The following is a 22,170-nucleotide window of genomic DNA, read 5'->3' on the forward strand; positions in this document are numbered from 1 at the left end:
ACTAACATACGAGCATAAATCATGTTTGCGGGTACTCACACAGTACACACACATTGGCTTGAACACCTGGAGCGGCTGTGTGACAGCAGAACTGGGCTGCACTGTACTGTGCCGAATCACCGGCTGCTTTCCAGACTAGTTATTACACACAGCAGAGCTAAATACAAGACCATTTACATTTCACTGAAGTTCTAGAGAAATTACGTTCCTGAAACATAATCACTGACTCTCTCTCTCTCTCTCTCTCTTCCCTCTCTCTCATCTGTCCCGACTTTCCTCTCGACTCAGAGAAAGCAGCAATGAAGTCAGATAACAGAGTAAGTCCCACCACTTCATAGCGTACTCAAGTACCACACAAACACACACACACACACACAGAGAGAGAGCTGATATGGGTTGTGAAGTATTAACCTGGAAGGCAGACTCCTGCTCCGACTGTAAACAGAGCTATTTATAACACACTAATTATGACCGTGTGTGTTTGTGTGTGTGTGTGTGTGTGTGCCGTGTGTGTGTGCGAGTGTGTGTGTGTGTGTGTGTGTGTGTGTGTGTGTGTGTGTGTGTGTGTGTGTGTGTGTGTGTGTGTGTGTGTGTGTGTGTGTGTGTGTGTGCCGTGTGTGTGTGTACATATGGTAATCCTATAGAGGAGGAGGATGCTACTTTTATCTTTCTGTTTTTAATCTTTCCTCCCAACCTCATCGATGCAGAAAATTGCTTAGAATGATGTATGGATGTGTGTGAGTAGCTGTACTGTGTGCTCGTGCATGAATGCTTGTGTGTGTGTGTGTGTGTGTGTGTGTGTGTGTGTGTGTGTTTGTGTGCTACTGCATGTGTGTGAGAGAGCCACTGATGTGGTTATGCTCTTGCTTATTCTGAGAAAAGGGGCTTTTGACCTCCAAACAAATGCCATGTAGCTGAACTGAAGTAAGAAGACAGCTCTTCTTTTAGCTAAATGGCTAAAAACAACATTTCTGTCAACCCCAGTGGTTGAATCGGACTGGTGCTCACCAGTAGCACCTCTTACAGAATACTGTCTGTCAAACATGATTAAAACATGATTAAAATATGATTAAAACATGATTAAAATATTATTTAAATGAGTACCGGCCACTTTTTCATTCCACTTGAAGCACTTCTTTTGTTTGGTAAAAAATCTGCATCTCTCTTTAGATGTATGAAGAAAGACTGCTATATCTGGCTGAGAGAGAGAGAGAGAGGTTGACTAAGAATAGTTGACCTTTCTTCATCACATCGACTAGGCTGAATAATTCCTTAGCGCACGCACGCACGCACGCACACACACACACACACACACACACAGAGACACAAAGACACACACACACCCACACAAGCGCACCTTCACACTCTCTCCTCTCCGCTATGGTATTAATCAGATCACCATAATTTCAATGCCTCATCCCTCCCGCCATCCTTTCACGGTAAACCCTCCTTCCTCCGTTGAAGGATGAGGAGAAAGTGAAGGTCAGATAGCAACAGCTCTCTCTCTCTCCCTCCCTTGTTTATTCTCTCAATCTGTCTTCATCACTTTTTCCGTCTCATTTTCACTCTCATCTGTCTTTATCCATATCTGTCTATCATTTTCTGTCTCATTGTTTATCTCATTGTTCATCTCATTCTCTCTCTCTTTCTCTCCCTGTCTCTTTCTCTCTGTCTCCCTATGTCTTTGTCATTCGCTCGTTGTCTCTCTCACACACCTACACATACACACACCCATGCCTCTGTCTTATACACTTGCGTTACACAGCTACCCTTCGACTCTGCCCTGCTTTTAGAATGTTAGAGAAGACACACAATAATGCCATAGTCAACACACACAGCAACCAACCCCCTAGAGTCGATTGACACACTGGTGCATCAATCTAAGTTACATTTTTTAAAATCCTGATTAAATTCTGTCAGTTTAAGCTAGAGATATCTGTTTTTTTGCAATCCACTGCATCCGCCAGTGTCGCACTTCCGCATCTGCGGTGAAAGGTGACAGAGCTAGAGCAGTTTGTAAGACCATGAGACATCCCCGAAAATCGGTCTTCTCCCGAAAATGTCTGAACGGTTTGACCTAAAACTATTATGACCACTATATGGAACATGATGGTGTTCTCCGTTTTGCTCTACGACCCCCACAAGTGTCACGAGACTCGTCTGAAGGTAACCGGTACCTGTTTAAAAAAACAAATGGAAGTATGAAGGTAGTTTTGTGCCCCAAAAAAGGGGTTAAATATAAATATATATTTCCTGAGTTGTTTTATATCTCCTAGATTTAGGACAGACACTTAAAAACCTTGTTTCTTATGATTAATTTTTTGCCTGTCCCCCATTCACAACAACACAACATACTCCCCAAGCAGCGCACTAACCATGGTCTTGGTTGGCCGAGGCTTCAGGTCTCAGGGAAGGTGACGTCACTGCACAATGGGCTAGCTACTTCACATCTGCTATGCTAGCGTGATGAGTCCCTTTCATAGCATACAGTAGTGAGAGAAGGGGAGGGGAGGAGGGAACGAGGGGGGAGGAGGGAAGGAGGGAGGAGAAGAGGGGAAGGGACACATTCTGAATGGGCTCTGATTAATCATGTTAGAAGATGGGGAGCCCAGGTGGAACACACACGTGCGCACGAATGCACGCACACACACACACACACACACACTCACATGACAAGCTAAAGACACCAGGAATCTCTTTACATTACACTCTCAGCCCTGCAGTCATAACATGAGACATCTTAAACAACGAAGACACACAGTCATGTACACCGACCCCTATCAAACACACACACCCTCGGTCTCTCCCTCTTCTCCTGACCCCATTCCCTCTCCTCCGACTGTCACTCTGGTTAGTGTACATGGATATGGCTGCCATATCAATAGACATCCATGTAATCCCATACTACGGGAGAGAGAGGAGAAGGGAGAGATGCTTCATCTCAACGTTACTGTACATAAAAACAATATCTCATCCCTTCTTTCTCTGCCATGGTGTCTGGTCTAGTTCAAAGTACCAGTGACTCCAAGTAACCAGGACCTGATGCAGCTGCATGGAGGGTGAGGGTTCAAAGAAGAACAATGAGAGAGGAGGAGTGATGAGAGAGATGTGGAGGAGAGGACCAATAGCACAGATACAGATAGAGAGGTGTGCTGATGCTGACAGTGGACATAGTCAGTATCTCTACCCTGGCCTCTCAGATGTACAGCCAGGAATGAACCTGGAACCCCGACAAGCACACTAGCACCTGTACCAATATGCTCAACGCTCTTCATGAAGGCTACTATGGTATTCTCACATAGTAGAGCATGCATGGGGGGATGCTCCACTGATCTGTGTGCCAGTAATTAGACTACTATCCTCCAGTGAGTAGGACTATTATACATGTTCTATTCTCTTTAGTAGACCTAAATCAGTAGGCTCCTATTCTGAGAGTAGGCTAACTGACAGCAGAAGTGATGATGTCGTTGTAGGCCTCCTCTCGGTCCTGCTCTTGGCATAGATAGTGTGAAAATTCTATAGACATTGAGAATGAAAACGTCTGCATATCTGCACATTTTTGGGCGAGTTATTGTGATGTGAAGGACAGGTGGAGGTTAAGGAGAGAGGGAGGGAGTGGGGAAGAGAGGGAGAGAGGAGAGAGAAGGAGGGAGAGAGGAGAGAGAGGGAGGGAGAGAGAGAGAGCGAGAGAGAGAGGGGGGGAGAGCGAGTGCGAGAGAGGGGGGAGGGAGAGAGGGAGAGAGGGAGAGAGAGAGAGAGAGAGAGAGAGAGAGAGAGAGAGAAAGAGAGAGAGAGAGAGAAAGAGAGAGAGAGAGAGAGATAGATAGATAGAAAAGAGGGAGCGAGAGAGAGAGAGGGAGGGAGAGAGGAAAGAGAAGTAGGGAGAGAGAGAGAGCGAGGGGGGGAGAGAGCGAGAGAGAGAGAGGGGGGGAGGAGAGAGAGAGAGAGGGGGAGGAGAGAGAGAGAGAGAGAGAGAGAGAGAGAGAGAGAGAGAGAGAGAGAGAGAGAGAGAGAGAGAGAGAGGGGGAGGGAGAGAGAGAGAGAGAGAGAGAGAGAGCGAGGAGAGAGAGAGAGAGAGAGAGAGAGAGAGAGTGATGTTATTCACCCTGGCTCAGGCTCTAGCTGTGACTGTGTGTGTGTGTGTGTGTGTGTGTGTGTGTGTGTGTGTGTGTGTGTGTGTGTGTGTGTGTGTGTGTGTGTGTGTGTGTGTGTGTGTGTGTGTGTGTGTTGTGAAAACAGTGCTGGTGTCCCCAAGTGGGCTGTCAGTCAGGGACTATTGACTGAGCGCCCACCATCAGTCAGGGACTATTGACTGAGCGCCCACCATCAAATTAGCTCAATTAGTTGATGTGAAGATAAGCAGTGATAAGACCTTGGAGCGTCGCTGGCTCTCCATCCCAGCAGAGGACAACTGCCTGTTTACTCTCTAGAATGGTACAGCAACAAAACACATGGTGCTGGCCAACAGTCTAAGCTATAGGCCTAATAACTATCCATGTACACCACCTGAGTATTAGGACTGCACTTTCTCTGAACATCTGTCAAGCTGGACATGTATTGCTGCTGAATTAAAGACAGTAGGCTAATAAAGTGAGATTTATAGGAGCACATGAGCAAGACACTGGCACAGGTCACCCATATTCTATAAACAAAGAGAACAACTTAAATCCCCAAACTTGAATCCTGCTTTCTGTACAGTGGTTCACAGACGCACACACGCTCACACACACACACACACACACACACACACGCACACACGCGCACACACACACACACACACACACACACACACACACACATACACACACACAACCCCCCTGACCCCTCCATCCCCATTCTCACCTTGGAACTTGAATCCTTCTATCTGGACCCAGAGGCAGAGGTCCTCAGTCTCGCAGTCACACCTCCAGGGGTTCCCACTGAGCCCCATGGAGCGCAGAGAGGGCAGGGCGATCAGAGAGCTGATGTTCAGCGTCGTCAGGTTGTTCCTGCTCACATCCAGCACTTGCAGAGCCATGTTCTCTGAGAACGCGTCCGGGTGGATCTCACTTAGCCCCGGGTTGTCTGTTAGCCGTAGCATCACAAGGCTAGACAACGGTCCAAACGTCCGGTCCTCAATCTGGGTCAGTGTATTGAAGGACAGGTCAAGGTAGGCCAGCTTCCGGAGATTCCCGAAGGTGGACTCGGAGATCTCCGTCAGGGTGTTGTTGCTGACGTCCAGGTAAACTAGATCAGACAGGTAGTTGAGTTGCAATGCTGGAAGTTCTCCGATGCGGTTGTTGGAGATGATGAGTTGACGGGTGGCTAAAGGGAGGTCGTTGGGGAAGAGGGTGAGCTCCTGCCCAGCGCACTGGACCACCAGCTGGTCGTCACACACACACCTGTCCGGGCAGCCTGCAGTAAGAGCTGGGGAAGGGGCCACCCCCATCACGAAGAGAAAGAGAAAGAGTAGCCGGAGAGATTGGGCGCTTGGAGCGGGTAGGAGACGCATGATGAAGCCGCCCAGGGCGTCATGAACTCAGGCTGAGCAGGACCAGGAGGACACCCCAGGACCAGCGCTCCCCCCCGGGCATCCTGCATGGGGCTGCGGGACTGGGGGTGAGGCTAGATGGCTACTCTGGAGGACAGGCTCCGGTTGCGGCTTCTGCTGCTGTCTGGAGGGTTGGATCTTGCTTATATCCAGACTCTCTCTCTCTCTTTCTTTCTCTCTCGCTCCAAATGGATATCGGTATCTCGCTCACTCAAACGCACGCCACGCACGTCCACAAGACGCCCGTGTTAATTACGAAGGTGACCCTACTGACAGACGCGCTGGTCGCGTGGTGAGTGAGAATCGTTAAGGCTTATCAGGTTCTCCTGAAAGGAGAAAAGAGAGAGAAGAGAAAGATTAGATAAAAGAGAGTCTCAGTCACTCTTTTCTTTTATTGCCTAGGTATCTTCATTTTAAGTTAGTTGTCGGCTGCAGAATGCATTGTTCGTTTATAGTTTCCAAACCACTGGATGGTGAAATTCCAGGATGTGATTCCTCCGCTTCCTATTAAAGAGAGTTGTGTGTAATACTGCCTGTTTTTAATGGAATTGTAATAGTTTAATTATTACCGTATGTTCTGCGATGTCACTGGCTTATTCCGGAGCGCGAGTGGAAGTGCGTCCATCCCTCATTTGCCTGCTCGGCTGGTCTGGCTGCATGTATGTGTGTGTTCGCTGCGCTGCTCTGCTCTGCTCTGCTCTCTCTCTCTCTCTTTCTGCAGCTGGGTATATAAAAGTAATAGGAGGGGAGGGGAGGGGAGGGGAGGGGGGAGGGGGGGGGGGGGGCTGCAGTGTCTGCGTGTGTGTGTGTCAGCAGTCTCTTAGTCAGACTGTGTGTGTGATTCGCTGCCACACACAACTTGTGACCCGTAGTGACGTAACCAGGTGTTCTGTAGCGGCGCATGATTAAAATCACTTAGGGAGACAAACCAGGAAAAAAACATATTACAACCTATGTTGTGATAATTGCGTTGTTTGCTCTATAGAGAGAAATAGTAATGGCGTATTTTTGTAGGCAGTAACTTCGCCATGGTTCGTTGGACGAAGCCTATGGGTTTTTTGGATAAAGACCGAAAATAAAATCTGTGGTAAACACAGGTTTAGGAGATCTTATACGTTTTGTTCTATAATATAATCTTCATCAGCTAATGTCACTTTTTGTGAATTGTCAAGCATTTATGTAATTTAAAAAAAGCACAGAAAGCACATAAAGGCTTCATAATTCATAAATGTCATGTTAACTAACTGCTATTATCTCATAGAACAAAAGGTACAAGATCTCCTAAGCCTGTGTTAACCTCTTTTCTGTGTTTATACTAAAACCTATTCTTTCCCCATTCATTTTCCCCATAGTGATTGGTGAACGAACCAGAGGTAACTAATTTCCAGGTTTTATGACGACAATATGGCGAGCTCTATAACCCACTAGTTCATATACCACCGTGATATACAATAAGGCCAAGACAACAAAAAGACAACATTCACACAGTGGAGGAATAAATTCAACCACACAAACACTTGTTTCATCAAAAAACTGGAGAACTGTCAGGTGAAGTCCTCAAAGCATATTGCATGTAACAAACTGTTACATGACCTACAGCATGGTCAAGCAAGTTAACGTTTTCAACCGTTTACTAAACAACTACTGATTTAGAACCACAGAGAGTTACTGCAAGTCAGCATAAAGAAAGTAGGAGCACTGCCTCCGCTATTTCAGCGCCATTTCAGCTTAAACATTTAAACACCATTAAAGTGAAAACAAACTTAAAGATACCAAAAACTATTTAGTTAAATCAATGTTGCTAAATAACATGTGGCTGTCCATGGTACTGATTTCTGTGTGTGTGTGTGTGTGTGTGTGTGTGTGTGTGTGTGCTAGCTAGTTAACGTGAGCCTACAAGGCTACATCTAGGCTACATATTGAACTTCAATATTCTCAGGCCCGTAGCACAATATACAGTACCAGTCAAAAGTTTGGACACACCTACTCATTCCAGGGTTTTTCTTTATTTGTACTATTTTCTACATTGTAGAATAATAGTGAATACATCAAAACTATGAAATAACACATATGGAATCATGTAGTAACCAAAAAAGTGTTAAACAAATCAAAATATATTTTATATTAGAGATTCTTCAAAGAAGACACTTTTACCTTGATGACAGCTTTGCACGCTCTTGGCATTCTCTCAACCAGCTTCATGAGGTGTTTTCAAACTTTCGACTGGTACTGTATGAATTTATGATTAGATCAGAATCGCTGTTATAATCATTGGCCTGTACAGAGAATTAAGTCAAAACCACAAGTCCAAATCCCCATCTACAGTGGGGAGAACAAGTATTTGATACACTGCCGATTTTGCAGGTTTTCCTACTAACAAAGAATGTAGAGGTCTTTTCATTTTTATCATAGGTACACTTCAACTGTGAGAGATGGAATCTAAAACAAAAATCCAGAACATCACATTGTATGATTTTGAAGTAATTAATTTGCATTTTATTGCATGACATAAGTATTTGATCACCTACCAACCAGTAAGAATTCCGGCTCTCACAGACCTGTTAGTTTTTATTTAAGAAGCCCTCCTGTTCTCCACTCATTACCTGTATTAACTGCACCTGTTTGAACTCGTTTACTGTATAAAAGACACCTGTCCACACACTCAATCAAACAGACTCCAACCTCTCCACAATGGCCAAGACCAGAGAGCTGTGTAAGGACATCAGGGATACAATTGTAGACCTGCACAAGGCTGGGATGGGCTACAGGACAATAGGCAAGCAGCTTGGTGAGAAGGCAACAACTGTTGGCGCAATTATTAGAAAATCGAAGAAGTTCAAGATGACGGTCAATCACCCTCGCTCCATGCAAGATCTCACCTCGTGGGGCATCAATGATCATGAGGAAGGTGAGGGATCAGCCCAGAACTACACGGCAGGACCTGGTCAATGACCTGAAGAGAGCTGGGACCACAGTCTCAAAGAAAACCATTAGTAACACACTACGCCGTCATGGATTAAAATCCTGCAGCGCACACAAGGTCCCTCTGCTCAAGCCAGTGCATGTCCAGGCCTGTCTGAAGTTTGCCAATGACCATCTGGATGATCCAGAGGAGGAATGGGAGAAGGTCATGTGGTCTGATGAGACAAAAATATAGCTTTTTGGTCCTAAACTCCACTCGCCGTGTTTGGAGGAAGAAGAAGAATGAGTACAACCCCAAGAACACCATCCCAACCGTGAAGCATGGAGGTGGAAACATCATTATTTGTGGATGCTTTTCTGCAAAGGGGACAGGACGACTGCACCGTATTGAGGGGAGGATGGATGGGGCCATGTATCGTGAGATCTTGGCCAACAACCTCCTTCCCTCAGTAAGAGCATTGAAGATGGGTCGTGGCTGGGTCTTCTAGCATGACAACGACCCGAAACACCCAGCCAGGGCAACAAAGAAGTGGCTCCGTAAGAAGCATCTCAAGGTCCTGGAGTGGCCTAGCCAGTCTCCAGACCTGAACCCAATAGAAAATCTTTGGAGGGAGCTGAAAGTCCGTATTGCCCAGCGACAGCCCCTAAACCTGAAGGATCTGGAGAAGGTCTGTATGGAGGAGTGGGCCAAAATCCCTGCTGCAGTGTGTGCAAACCTGGTCAAGACCTACAGGAAACGTATGATCTCTGTAATTGCAAACAAAGGTTTCTGTACCAAATATTAAGTTCTGCTTTTCTGATGTATCAAATACTTATGTCATGCAATAAAATGCAAATGAATTACTTAAAAATCATACAATGTGATTTTCTGGATTTTTGTTTTAGATTCCTTCTCTCACAGTTGAAGTGTACCTATGATAAAAAATTACAGACCTCTACATGCTTTGTAAGTAGGAAAACCTGCAAAATCGTCAGTGTATCAAATACTTGTTCTCCCCACTGTTCGTCCATGGCTTAGGAAAGGGCCAATTTAGCTAGCTAGTTACTGCAGGATAACAACACAAGCTGACCAGAAACAGACACGTTTATCTGACAATGACATTTTGCTTTTGATGTGATTTGATTGGTGTGAAGCCAAATCCAAACTGGCATCCCTTGGGGGGTGGTTTTGTTGCGCCAGGACTACCCACAGTTGAGCTCAGCTCAACGCTGATTGGCTAATTATTTTATATATTTTTTTTATCAAGGGAGGCCAATTGCTTGCTGGCATCAATCAATGAAATGCTACGGCAGCAACATGTCATATTCTTTTTGTCCTGACAGCATCAGATACATGGGCTACACATACCAAGAGAGAGTGACGCTGTTTCCTTCGCTCTGAATATTTCTCTGGTGAGATAGATTCAGCGAATTGAAAATTCAGAAAACACAGATAGAAGAAAGATAAACTGTTATATAATTTTTTTTAAATGTATTGGTCAAATATTTGGGGAAGCCTGGATTTCCATGGCATCCATGAATACACACCACTGCAGGTGTTGCCTATTTCTGCCTCCATATGCTGCAGATGACAGGGTGTGTGTGTGTGTGTGTTTGTGTGTGTGTGTTTGTGTGTGTGTGTCCAGACGACAGGCGATCTGGCGGACATGAGAGGGACAAGGGAGTCCAGTTACAGATTGTTCCACACAGACGATACAAGGACAGGAAGTACCTTTCTGTGTGTGTGTGTGTGTGTGTGTGTGTTTGTGTGTGCGTGTGTGCGTGTGTGCGTGTGTGTGTGTGTGTGTGTGTGTGCGTGTGTGTGTGTGTGTGTGTGTGTGTGTGTGTGTGTGTGTGTGTGTGTGTGTGTGTGCGTGTGTGCGTGTGTGCGTGTGTGCGTGTGCGCGTGTGTGCGTGTTTGTGTGTGCGTGTGTGCGTGTGTGCGTGTGTGCGTGTGTGTGTGCGTGTGTGTGTGTGTGTGTGTGTGTGTGCGTGTGTGTGCGTGTGTGCGTGTGTGCGTGTGTGTGTGTGTGCGTGTGTGTGTGTGTGTGTGTGTGTGTGTGTTTGTGTGTGCGTGTGTGCGTGTGTGCGTGTGTGTGTGTGTGTGCATGTGTGCGTGTGTGCGTGTGTGTGTGTGTGTGTGTGTGTGTGTGTTTGCGAGTATGTATGTGCGTGTATGCGTTAGAGATAGAGAGAGTGTCGCACCAGAATAAAAACATCTACCGGTTAAACCCAATAATCCAACCTCTGGGCTGCGTAACGATTTAGCAAGGCTTATCAGAGTGTGTGTGTGTGTGTTATCAGCGACCCTCACACGCTGCTCCAGCTATTCAGAAATTTCACTGGGGTGGCATGTGGGTCTGTCCGTACCTTTGTCTATGAATAACGTAGGCCTTGCTGATACTGTATAATAAATGACCATGGGCATGCAGTGTATAATGGATTTGACACACATAGAAACAAGTATTTTTATGCCACGCTGTACCACACACACACACAGTCTTGTACAACTAACCTTGTGGTGACACACAATTCATCCCCATTCAAAATCCTATTTTCCCTAACCCCTAACCCTAAACCTAACCTTAACCCTAACCCTAAACCTAACCCTAGCTCCTAACCCTAACGTAATTCTAACCCTAACACTAATTCTAAACTTAACCCTAAACCCCTTAGAAATAGCATTTGACCTCGAGGGGACTAACAAAATGTCCCCAGTTGGTCAAATTGTTGTTCGTTTACTATTCTTGTTAGTGTGTGTGTGTGTGTGTCTGTGTCTGTGTGTGTGTGTGTGTGTGTGTGTTTGTGTGTGTGTGTCTGATCCTGAGTCATAGCTGCTTCAGTGTAGACTCAGCAGTATTGACATCACTCTACTCTGCAGCATACACACTCATTTAGCGTTTAGCATTCTGTAGTCGGCTACTATACTCAGATGTCCCAGGTTCCATACCGGCCATCAGAACTGGAAAAAGGTGTCACACTGACATTCAATTGTATTTCATAAGAGGTGCTGGTACTAAAGCAGTAGGCTATTAGAGGTTCTTGTTCGCAACAGCAATCAGCACCAACCCACTCTAACATTAATGGTCAGACAGTCCAGTATTGACAGTACTTAGACCTCAACAGAACCAATGACCCTTTCTAACTCACCAGTAGACCACGATATGCTGGTTGTGACATTGACTGTTGTAAACCTAGGGTCAGACTTCAGGTTAGGGTTCAGAGGTCAGGGATCAAGGTCGTCTGAGACAGTATGAGAGGTGATCAGTCTTCTAGCAAGCCGAATGTGATACCCAAATGCATTTGCCGGGAACTCTTATTTTCCTATTATTTATGGAGCCAAGCAGTATTGAGCCTGTAGTAGCAGTATGGGACATATATGTTTATTCAGGTTCATGTTATGTAACTTTATGCATCTCTCCTTATTAGTCCAGTTACTGCTGATACAGCTGCTGCTCTGTACTGTGGAGCCAGGAGTTCATTTAACAAGCATGTTAATGACTACTTTACTCTAGAGAGAGAGAGAGAGAGAGAGAGAGAGAGAGAGAGAGAGAGAGAGAGAGAGAGAGAGAGAGAGAGAGAGAGAGAGAGAGAGAGAGAGATAGGGAGAGAGTGTGTATGCGGGTGTGAGTGTGTGCGTGCATGTATAACTGATTATGGATAATGACCTTGTTTGTTATGTTTTGAAGATAAATTATTGCTCCAGAATTCAAACAATATGACCTCATTACCAGTTTGACACAAACAGACTGTCTGTTGCACTGAATTCATGAGCCACTCTCAGATGGAGGTCAGCAGCAAGGTAACAACCCAGGGAAATAGAAAACATGATCAGCACTGCTCTTATTTCTCCTACTATTTACTGACCTGCTCCCTGGACACACATAAATGCATACACACACTTGTGCGCACATACTCACACACGCATTTACGCACGCCGCACGCACACACACACACACACACACACACACACACACACACACACACACACACACACATACACGTACACACACACACACACGCTGCAACAAGCTCTCACAGTCTCACTGCAGAATCCGACGTTTGTCCATAAACATCAAATTTGGGATAAGGTTCAAACAAAAACAACTCCACGTTTAAGTTTAGGGATTAATTTTGAATGGTTAAGTTAAGGGTTAAGGTTTGGGATAGAAAAAAAGAGTGCCTAGCACTGGGATTGAACACGCGACCCTCAGAGCTCCTGGCTTACACCCACCCACCACCCCCGTCAAACCCAAGCCTACTTGATGGTAAATGCATTCACCGTTGGCCCTAGCGCTGGTTTTGAAGTCATCTCCCGATGTCCTGCTTACCTGGACGGACGTCATATTTTGCAGAGGATCCTGAGCGACCTGGCAGCACACACACACACATCTAGGATCCAGCAGTAATAGGACACCACCCTCTGGCATGGTAGAGATATTATTATTGTGATGGTGCTTTATTGCTGATGGACAGTGTCAACAGCAAGGGCATATACAGTTACTGTCACACACGCACACATAACAGTATCTAAAAGACTGCAGTGGAATAGGCCTGTACATTAGTCACAACCCTAACCCCTTAAATATAAACACTTACAGTATACCAGTGATTCATGTGATTGTGTAACTCCTATAAAGGTACAGTAACAGTAATGCTAGGCCTCGTTTCCCTTTCCATCGTCTAATCCACCCACTACAGGCCGACAACCCTCTTTCTCCCTCCCTCCCTCCCTCCCTCCCTCCCTCCCTCCCTCTCTCTCTCTCTCTCTCTCTCTCTCTCTCTCTCTTCCTTTCTCCCTCCCTCTCTCGCTCTCTCCCCCTCTCTCTCTCTCTCTCTCTCTCCCTCCCTCCCTCTCTCTCTCTCTCTCTCTCTCTCTCTCTCTCTCTCTCTCTCTCTCTCTCTCTCTCTCTCTCTCTCTCTCTCCCTCCCTCTCTCTCCCCCTTTCTCTCTCTCTCTCTCTCTCTCTCTCCCTCCCTCCCTCCCTCCCTTCCTCCCTTCCTCTCGCTCTTTCTCCCTCCCTCCCTCCCTCCCTCCCTCCCTCCCTCCCTCCCTCCCTCCCTCCCTCCCTCCCTCCCTCCCTCCCAACCACCCACCCTCCCTCCCTCCCTCCCTCCCTCCCTCCCTCCCTCCCTCCCTCCCTCCCTCTCTCTCTCTCTCTCTCTCTCTCTCTCTCTCTCGCTCTCTCCCTCCCTCCAACTCCCTCCCCCTCCCTCCCTCCCTCCCTCCCTCCCTCCCTCCTATCCCTGTAGGCAGTCTTACAGTGCATGGTTTTGCGCTGTACAAATTGAGTGGGCTCGCTAAAATATTCCAGCTAGGATACTATTATTATCATGTAGATTAGTACATGGATTTTCCAAACTGTAAAATAGTTGTTGTGTGTATATTGTGCATCTAGGTGATTGTAGGTGGTTCGGTAACCTATATTGCGTGATGAGTAATCTTGCCTGATACGTAAAGACTTGCTTCCAGACTAGAGTTTAGCTCAGTGGGCTAACTCAGTATTATGTTAGCTGTGTCATGTTGTAACGGTCCTGCTGTATCATGTTCTCTGCTAACTGCCAGTAAAACGAAGTGCTCAGAATCATTAGTATAACTTTCCTTCCTGGCTGATCCCGACAGACTGGTGCCTGTGTGTGTTTGTGTCTGGGTGTATGTGTGTCTCTGGGTATGTGTGTGTGTGTGTCGGGGTGTGTGTGTGTTTGTCGGGGTGTCGGGTGAGTTGGGCAGTGAGACGTCTTTACTATTTAATGGAGGTGAGGGCAGTGCCTTCTGTCACAGGGACGATGCTGGCTCTGGCCCTAGGCCTGAAGGGGTCCACTCTGCTGGCATCACTGGAGGTGCAGAGAGTCATAACTCACCCTCTCTTTCCTTTCTCTCTCTCCTGCTCTTTCTCTATCTCTGCCTTTCGCTCAATCTCTTCAAAGTTAGAAATTAATCTATTTTTCGCTCTTTGTTTGGTTATAACTCTCTCTCTGAGTAATTATCTCTCTTCTCTACTTTTCTGTCTCTCTCTCTATCTCCCTCCCTCTTTCCCTCCTGTTCTCTCTCTTTGAGGCTATAACTCTGTCGTCTTTGTGAGCGTGTATTCATCTCCATCATTCTAATGTAATTGGAACTGCGTCTATCACTCACACGGATTACTATACTAAACATAAAACACTGCAATATACGTCTCTAGACTATACACTACTATACATTAAACATTGCACTAAACCTCTACACACTATACATAATCACAGCAATATAAGAAACACGCAAGGCTACAAGATTGCACATTGTCTGTGATCAGAGAAAGTATAATGCATACAAACCAAACAGATGGACTGTTTATCTTATCTATTGTCCATCATTCAGCCAACAGCATGCAAACGGTTTATATGATCCAGAGCTGAAGAGCAATGCACAGGCCACTTAAGAGTACCTAGGGAAGCTATTAAGCACATGATCATAACATTGTTCATTTTACTGTAATTCAGATAACCTTTCCGGTTTGGTCCCCAATAAATGTAGTTTGATGTGAAACATTTCACAAATGTTCTGCTGGCTGGCTAAATCCTCCATCTGTGTAAAGGACAGGTGGCAGTTCTGGGAAGACACAGACTTCATCAGTATAGACATGTGTAGACCAGTACCCTAGCCCAGATGAGCGGTGTGTGTGTGTTCCACGGTGTCATCAGAGCATGTTAATCTAGTGCTCCCTGTTTCTGTTCAGTTTGGTGGAGTTAATGTGCTCCCATAACACCAGCCCAGCCCCCACAAACACACACACACGGGGAGGCAGGCAGGCACCACTGTTGTTTCGTATGATCCGAGGTCAAACCGAGGTTGTAAACAAACAGATGAACCAGCCCGGAGATCAGATGAGTGCCTGAAGACATTTTCTCTTTCTATTTATGGATAACCAGATGAGTAATGACATATATAAAGCATAACGTAAGGCTCCAGGTGTGTGAGGGAGTATGTGTAACCGGTGTGAAATGGCTAGCTAGTTAGCGGTGCGCACTAGTAGCGTATCAATCGATGACGTCACTCACTCTGAGACCTTGAAGTAGATGTTTCCCTTGCCCTGAAAGGGCCGCGGCTTTTGTGGAGCGATGGGTAACGGTGCTTCGAGGGTGACTGTGGGCAGAGGGTCCCTGGTTCAAGCCCAGGTAGGGGCGAGGAGAGGGACGGAAGCAACACTGTTACATATGCGCAGTGGTGTAGAGTACTTGAGTAAAAATACTTTCAAGTACTACTTAAGTAGTTTTGGGGGGTATCTGTACTTTACTTTACTATTTATATTCTTGACAACTTTTACTTTTACTTCACTACATTCCTAAAGAAAATATTGTACTTTTTACTTCATACATTTTCCCTGACAACCCAAAGTACTCATTACATTTTGAATGCTTAGCAGGACAGGAAAATTGTGATATTCACGCACTTATCAAGATAACACGTGGCCATCCCTACTGCCTCTGATCTGGCGGACTCACTAAACACAAATTCATCTTTTGTAAATAATGTCAGTGTTGGAATGTGCCCCTGGCATGGTGCCGTCTGCTTTGCTTAATATAAGGAATTTGAAATGATTAATACTTTTACTTCTACTTTTGATACTTAAGTATATTTTAGCAATTACATGTACTTTTGATACTTATGGACATTTAAAATAAAATACTTTTAGACTTTTACTCAAGTACTATTTTACTGGGTGACTTTCACTTTTACTTGAGTAATTTTCTATTAAGGTATCTATACTTTCACTCAAGTATTTTTCCACCACTGAGTATGCGTGTATATCTTCTATGTGTGTAGGTGTGTGTGCTAAGTGCATTTGTATGTGTGTGGAGTCACAGTCTCATATGTCTCATATGAAAGGTCAGACATGAGGGTCGGTCATGCTGTAGAAAGTGAGAGATCTGCCCTGAGCAGAGCAGTGAAATCCCCCTGACAGAAAGGCCACTCACTGTCTGACTCAGACCCAACATCATGCCCTCTCACTTGGCCTCCCTCCCTACTCCAGCCCGAGGCTTTGATTGAATGGAGGCTTTACAGTAGCATACAGGGTGTCCTACCCCCACAACCACAACCTTTGCCCTGGCTGGAACTCTCTCCCCTAGAGGGGGTTAGGGCCTGAGGAGAGGTGGAAGGGGAGATGAGTCTGTCACTGGCACTGGGGACAATAGATAAAATGGACCCGGCCCACTGGAGAAGCCACAGCCAATAGCAGGGCGAGACAATGCGGACACAGGAAGTGCCTACAGTCTAGAGGATATGATCACTAATTTGGTAGAGGCTGGCAACACAGAGCACAGCGCCCCTCTAGCAAGCCCTCTGATTCTACACTGACACTTACAGGATAGGAGGGGAACAGCAACGCTGGGTAATGGCTAAACACATTCCTCTGTTGTTTGTGGCTGGGGTCTGTCTGGTGTGTGTGTGGGAGGCATCAAGAGGTCTCTGTGGTGTGTGTGAGTGCAGGTGTGTGTTTGTATGGGTGTTGTATGTGTATGTTCCTGCCATGACTGTGTGTGTCCTAGACTGGTTGTCGGCAGAGAGGGCAGTGTGTCCGTCCTGACGTAGCCAGGCTAGGGTGCAGCAGGCAGGGCCAGCAGAACGTGTGACCGCATGGTAGTGTGGAGGGAGGGTGGAGACAACTATCAAACTCTTCCTCCTCTTTTTCTTCATCTTCCTCCACTTCTTCCTCTGCCTCCTCCTCTCTCTGACATAGGGTTGTGTCTTTGCTGTGTGATATCATGCCTGTCACCTCCGGCTCTGAGGTCAGTTTCAGAGCCTGTCTGTGTCTCCGCGGGTCAGTCTCTGTCTTAAGGTCACTGACCAAGGATCAGTGAGTCACGCTCTCTCTTCGGTTCCCCGTCTGTGGTGTGTGTCTGCCATGTCCTGTTAGCATTTAGTGTGTTGTCTGTCAGCGTGTTGTCTGTCTGTCAGCAGGGCTGGTGGTGGCCTGGTGAGAGGCAGACTGGCTGTGTCAGTCAGAGGACATGAGGATCTGTTTCACACACACACACACACACACACGAACACACACTTTTATTTTTTTTAATTTTTTTCACCTTTATTTAACCAGGTAAGCCAGTTGAGAACAGGTTCTCATTTACAACTGCGACCTGGCCAAGATAAAGCAAAGTAGTGCAATAAAAACAACACAGAGTTACATATGGGGTAAAAAACATAAAGTCAGAAATACAACAGAAAATATATATACAGTGTGTGCAAATGTAGCAAGTTATGGAGGTAAGGCAATAAATAGGCTATAGTGCAGAATAATTACAATAGTATTAACACTGGAATGCTAGATGTGCAAGAGATTATGTGCAAATAGAGATACTGGGGTGCAAAAGAGAAAAATAAATAACAATATAGGGATGAGGTAGTTGGGTGGGCTAATTTCGGATGGGCTGTGTACAGGTGCAGTGATCGGTAAGGTGCTCTGACAACTGATGCTTAAAGTTATTGAGGGAGATAAGAGTCTCCAGCTTCAGAGACAAACATACAAGCACGATAAAGGCACACACAGCAACTATCAGTCTTGCTAAGTTTTCCATTCAGGTCCACATTACACACACACTCACAAGTTCACCAGGAGAGAAAATAAGAAATACACACCGAACCCAATGCCAATCCAAACCAACTATCCTTCTCAGATTCACTGAAGAATTCCACTGGGTAACCCTGGGAGGAGAGTCCAGTACACACACACACATGTACGCACACACACACATACACAGACAGACAGACAGACAGACAGACAGACAGACAGACACAGACACAGACACAGACACAGACACAGACACAGACACAAGTGCACCTTCACACTCTCTCCTCTCCGCTATGGTGTCTCTAACATAGTGTACTCCAGCAATACAGATTTAAAAAAGGTTATAAAGGTGAAAACTAACTGATATCACATGCAGTGAGAGCAAACACACACACAGACGCATGCACACATGTACACACACACGTTGGCATTTGTTGTGTCACCGGACCAAGGTGTGCTGTGTAAATGCGTAAGCTGCAAAGACGTGTTTAATAATTCACTGTCAGACTAGACAGGGGCAGCCGCACGGAAAACCTTAACTCAACACAGTGCATTGTCTCAACCTGGTATGTGTGCGTGTGTGTGTGTGTGTGTGTGTGTGTGTGCATGGCATGCTCCAGATTGTGTATTGACCAGTGTTCAGATGAGATTAAACTATGTTAGAGGATGTATGGAGGCTACCTGCTGATAGATAACCAATAAACACCTGGATGACAGACAGTCTGCCTGTATGCCTGTCTGTCAGTCTGTCTGGTGTGTGTGCATGCGTGTGTCGCAGCTGGAAAGGAGTAAGAGATGGAGAGGACAAGAAAACGGCTATGGAGGAAGGGGTTTTGGGTGAGAGGGAGGGAGGGAGGGAGCGAGACAAAGAAATGAATGGGGCTGGTTGTGGGACAGAGAGAGGGAAATGGAGAGAGAGAGGGAGGGAGAAAGTGATAAAGAAAGGCAAGGGGCTGGTTGTGAATGTGGGAGTATAATTAAGTTCAGTACTCTGTTTCTCTGCAGGCTGCCGCATGGAGCTGGGAACTGCTGATTCAGGAGAGAGAGAGAGAGAGAGAGAGAGGGGGGGGGTAGGTGAGAGAGTTGGGAGAGGGAGAGGGATAGCTAGAGGGGGAGTGGGAGAGAGATGGGAGAGGGAGAGAGAGAGAGAGAGAGGAGGAAAACTGTTATGGGTAAAGAGTTACTCTAGAGTGTGTGGAGTAAAATACAGTAACAGTAACAGCGACTGTAGAATGGCAGGTTATTGTGAACGGGATGATGCCATCTAAGGGACACACAGCAGAAGTGCACTTTATAAAATAAATCAAAGCTGTTAATGTAACCAACACAGTGTTCCACTCATGAAGAATATAGTATATCACAATATTATTATAGATAGAAAACAATGTTTGTAGCTAACAATTTGTTTGTAAGTAGAAACGGAAGAAAATAGATCACAGGCAGGCACATCATCACAAGGCCTAGGCTAATTGGCCCGAATAAGAAGCCATTCAGCAATAGGTATTGCCTTAGAACATAATTGTGTGTTTATGTTTAGGTGATTTGGGTAGCCTATTGGGCTAGTGGGCGAATTAGGCGATATTCAATACTTTGCTGTGTGTTTTTCAGGGTAGTAGAGTAATCCATAAGTCAAACAACTGTTTAGACATGTTGCTAGACTATTTTACAACAAAACGTTTTCTTCATGGAGTTACTTTTGGACTTCTAAGTTGATACATTGTTGCAGACAGTGGTTACACGCAATTGTAAAGCCCACCAGTTACATGTTGCCGATTTGAATATATTTTTTCCCGCACCTTCTCCCTGCTTCTCACTCCTGGCTTGTGAACAAGTTGCTTGCGGGTCTCAACGGCGCATGCTCGATGTAGAAGTGTTGTAGTATTTCGTCCTGTCGGCAAATTGCTTCCAATTTTGATAGTAGACGTTTGATGGTACCTAAACTGTTAGGCCAAAATTGTTCTCCTTTTTGCTGAAATTACACTGGCGTTGCAGATTATACCTTTTTTATGAATTAATGGAACAAACCAGGAAGTTATCTGTATAATGCCCAGCGTGCATTTCGTTTGTGTGAAGAATGAATGAAGTTACAAAGCATTGACACTTATAAAACGTATCTCTTTATTTGCATCGGTGGACTGTAATATCTCTGTGTGTGTTGTATCGGCAGTATTGAGATTTGGTTTGTTTTTCCATTGAACCACGACTGTGAATAGTAAGGCCGAAAACTGTTTAGGAACGGCATACCCCAGTGAATAGTACGCTCTGGTTTCTTTTCAAATCGCATAAATCTTTCGCCTTTTACTAAAGATTTCCGTGGAGAGGAACAATATGAGTATCAACCAATTTCTTTTTGCCTGGCCTCACGGCAGGGCTTCCTATAATTGTTAAAAAATAAACTGGAAGAGCTCCAGTCACAATTTTTCTTATCTCTGTCTTGGTCTTTGACTGTATCCACATACTCCCTTGTATTTTGTTAACTTCAATCTGAAGTTACAGTACAGTACTTTTTCATCCCATTTTCATGGAAATGTCTGTAGGCATTTGTTGCAACCTGTGTGAGTTTGACCTGGATCTGTGTTGTTGAACAGATTAAATGATGGCGGTGAAATCCTACATAGGCTACATGAACGTTAAAAACATCACACTAACAAAGAACTTTCGAATAATAGTTTCTAATATAATGATATTGAAAATAAACATGGGACTGAAAAGCCCAGCAATAAAGTAGCTAACTCAAAAAAATTATGATATTTTAACGACCTGGCTAGATCATAAATGAGCAATTGTCCAGACAGAGGTTTGAGTTTACGAATTCCCGGTTTATTAACCAAACTCAACACAGGCTACTGTTTGGCCGTAGCCCACGCCAAATAAATCAAGGATACCCGTATAAAACAACCGTGACCACCTCTTGCTAAGACCAGTTAAAAGAGAGAGAACAATGGCTAAACATGGTCTTAAACTGGTTCAGATTTGGTCCAGTCTGGACCAGCCTTGATTTGGGCCAAACATAGACGTCTATTTTTGGACAAAATCAAGGCCGGTCCAGACCGTACCAAATCTGAACCAAACATTGACGTCCATGTTTGGGCCAAATCAAGGCTGGTCCAAAATCTGAACCCAAAAAAAAGACGTCTCGTCCGGGGAAGTACCAAAAAAACACATCGGTGTTGGTCTGTGCTTAATGGGGTGTAGCCTACAGATTTTTTTATTTATTTCACAGGCTCTGGCCAGTCAATAAAAATAACTCTGCTGAAAAGAATGTAATGTCTGGACAGTCAGGATCTCTAGTCTCCACCGAGTGTTGTTTTTAGATATGAAATGATGATACAAGAAATTTGATCATATTACTCCAGTGCTAGCTTCCCTACACTGGCTTCCTGTTAAGGCAAGGGCTGATTTCAAGGTTTTACTGTTAACCTATAAAGCGTTACATGGGCTTGCTCCTATCTATCTTTCCGAGTTGGTCCTGCCGTACATACCAATACGTACGCTACGGTCACAAGACGCAGGCCTCCTAATTGTCCCTAGAATTTCTAAGCAAACAGCGGGAGGCAGGGCTTTCTCCTATAGATCTCCATTTTTATGGAACAGTCTGCCTACCCATGTGAGAGACGCAGACTCGGTCTCAACCTTTAAGTCTTTACTGAAGACTTATCTCTTCAGTAGGTCATATGATTGAGTGTAGTCTGGCCCAGGAGTGTGAAGGTGAACGGAAAGGCTGGAGCAACGAACAGCCCTTGCTGTCTCTGCCGGGCCGGTTCCCCTCTCCACTGGGGTTCTCTGCCTCTAACCCTGTTGCAGGGGCTGAGTCACTGGCTTGCTGGTGCTCTTTCATGCCGTCCCTGGGAGGGGTGCGTCACTTGAGTGGGTTGAGTTACTGACGTGATCTTCCTGTCTGGGTTGGCGCCCCCCCTTGGTTTGTGCTGTGGTGGAGACCTCTGTGGGCTATACTCGGCCTTGTCTCAGGATTGTAAGTTGGTGGTTGGGGATATCCCTCTAGTGGTGCGGGGGCTGTGCTTTGGCGGAGTGGGTGGGGATATCCTTCCTGTTTGGCCCTGTCCGGGGTTTCTTCGGATGGGGCCACAGTGTCTCCGGACCGCTCCTGTCTCAGCCTCCAGTATTTATGCTGCAGTAGTTTATGTGTCGGGGGGCTGGGGTTAGTTGGTTATACCTGGAGTACTTCTCCTGT

At 45.6% G+C, this 22,170-nt stretch overlaps 1 protein-coding gene and 1 non-coding gene across 2 annotated transcripts in view; one reads left to right on the plus strand and one right to left on the minus strand.

The window, feature by feature from the left end:
- Positions 1-6,202, minus strand: part of LOC121532903 (leucine-rich repeat-containing protein 52-like) — a 29,681-nt gene extending 23,479 nt beyond the window's left edge. The window contains exons 1-2 of the mRNA XM_041838698.2: positions 6,100-6,202; positions 4,843-5,856 (exon numbers count right to left, since the gene is read on the minus strand). Of these exons, the coding sequence (XP_041694632.2) occupies positions 4,843-5,491 (649 nt within the window). The 5' untranslated portion in view covers positions 5,492-5,856; positions 6,100-6,202. The remainder of the gene's footprint in view (positions 1-4,842; positions 5,857-6,099) is intronic.
- Positions 6,203-20,235: 14,033 nt separating this feature from the next.
- LOC121534364 lies at positions 20,236-20,351 on the plus strand. Its single transcript, XR_005994596.1, has one exon. It is a non-coding gene; the product is annotated as a U5 spliceosomal RNA (small nuclear RNA).
- Positions 20,352-22,170: the final 1,819 nt, after the last annotated feature.

This window comes from Coregonus clupeaformis, chromosome 20 (genome assembly GCF_020615455.1).
Source record: "Coregonus clupeaformis isolate EN_2021a chromosome 20, ASM2061545v1, whole genome shotgun sequence".
Classification (NCBI taxonomy): Eukaryota; Metazoa; Chordata; class Actinopteri; order Salmoniformes; family Salmonidae; genus Coregonus; species Coregonus clupeaformis.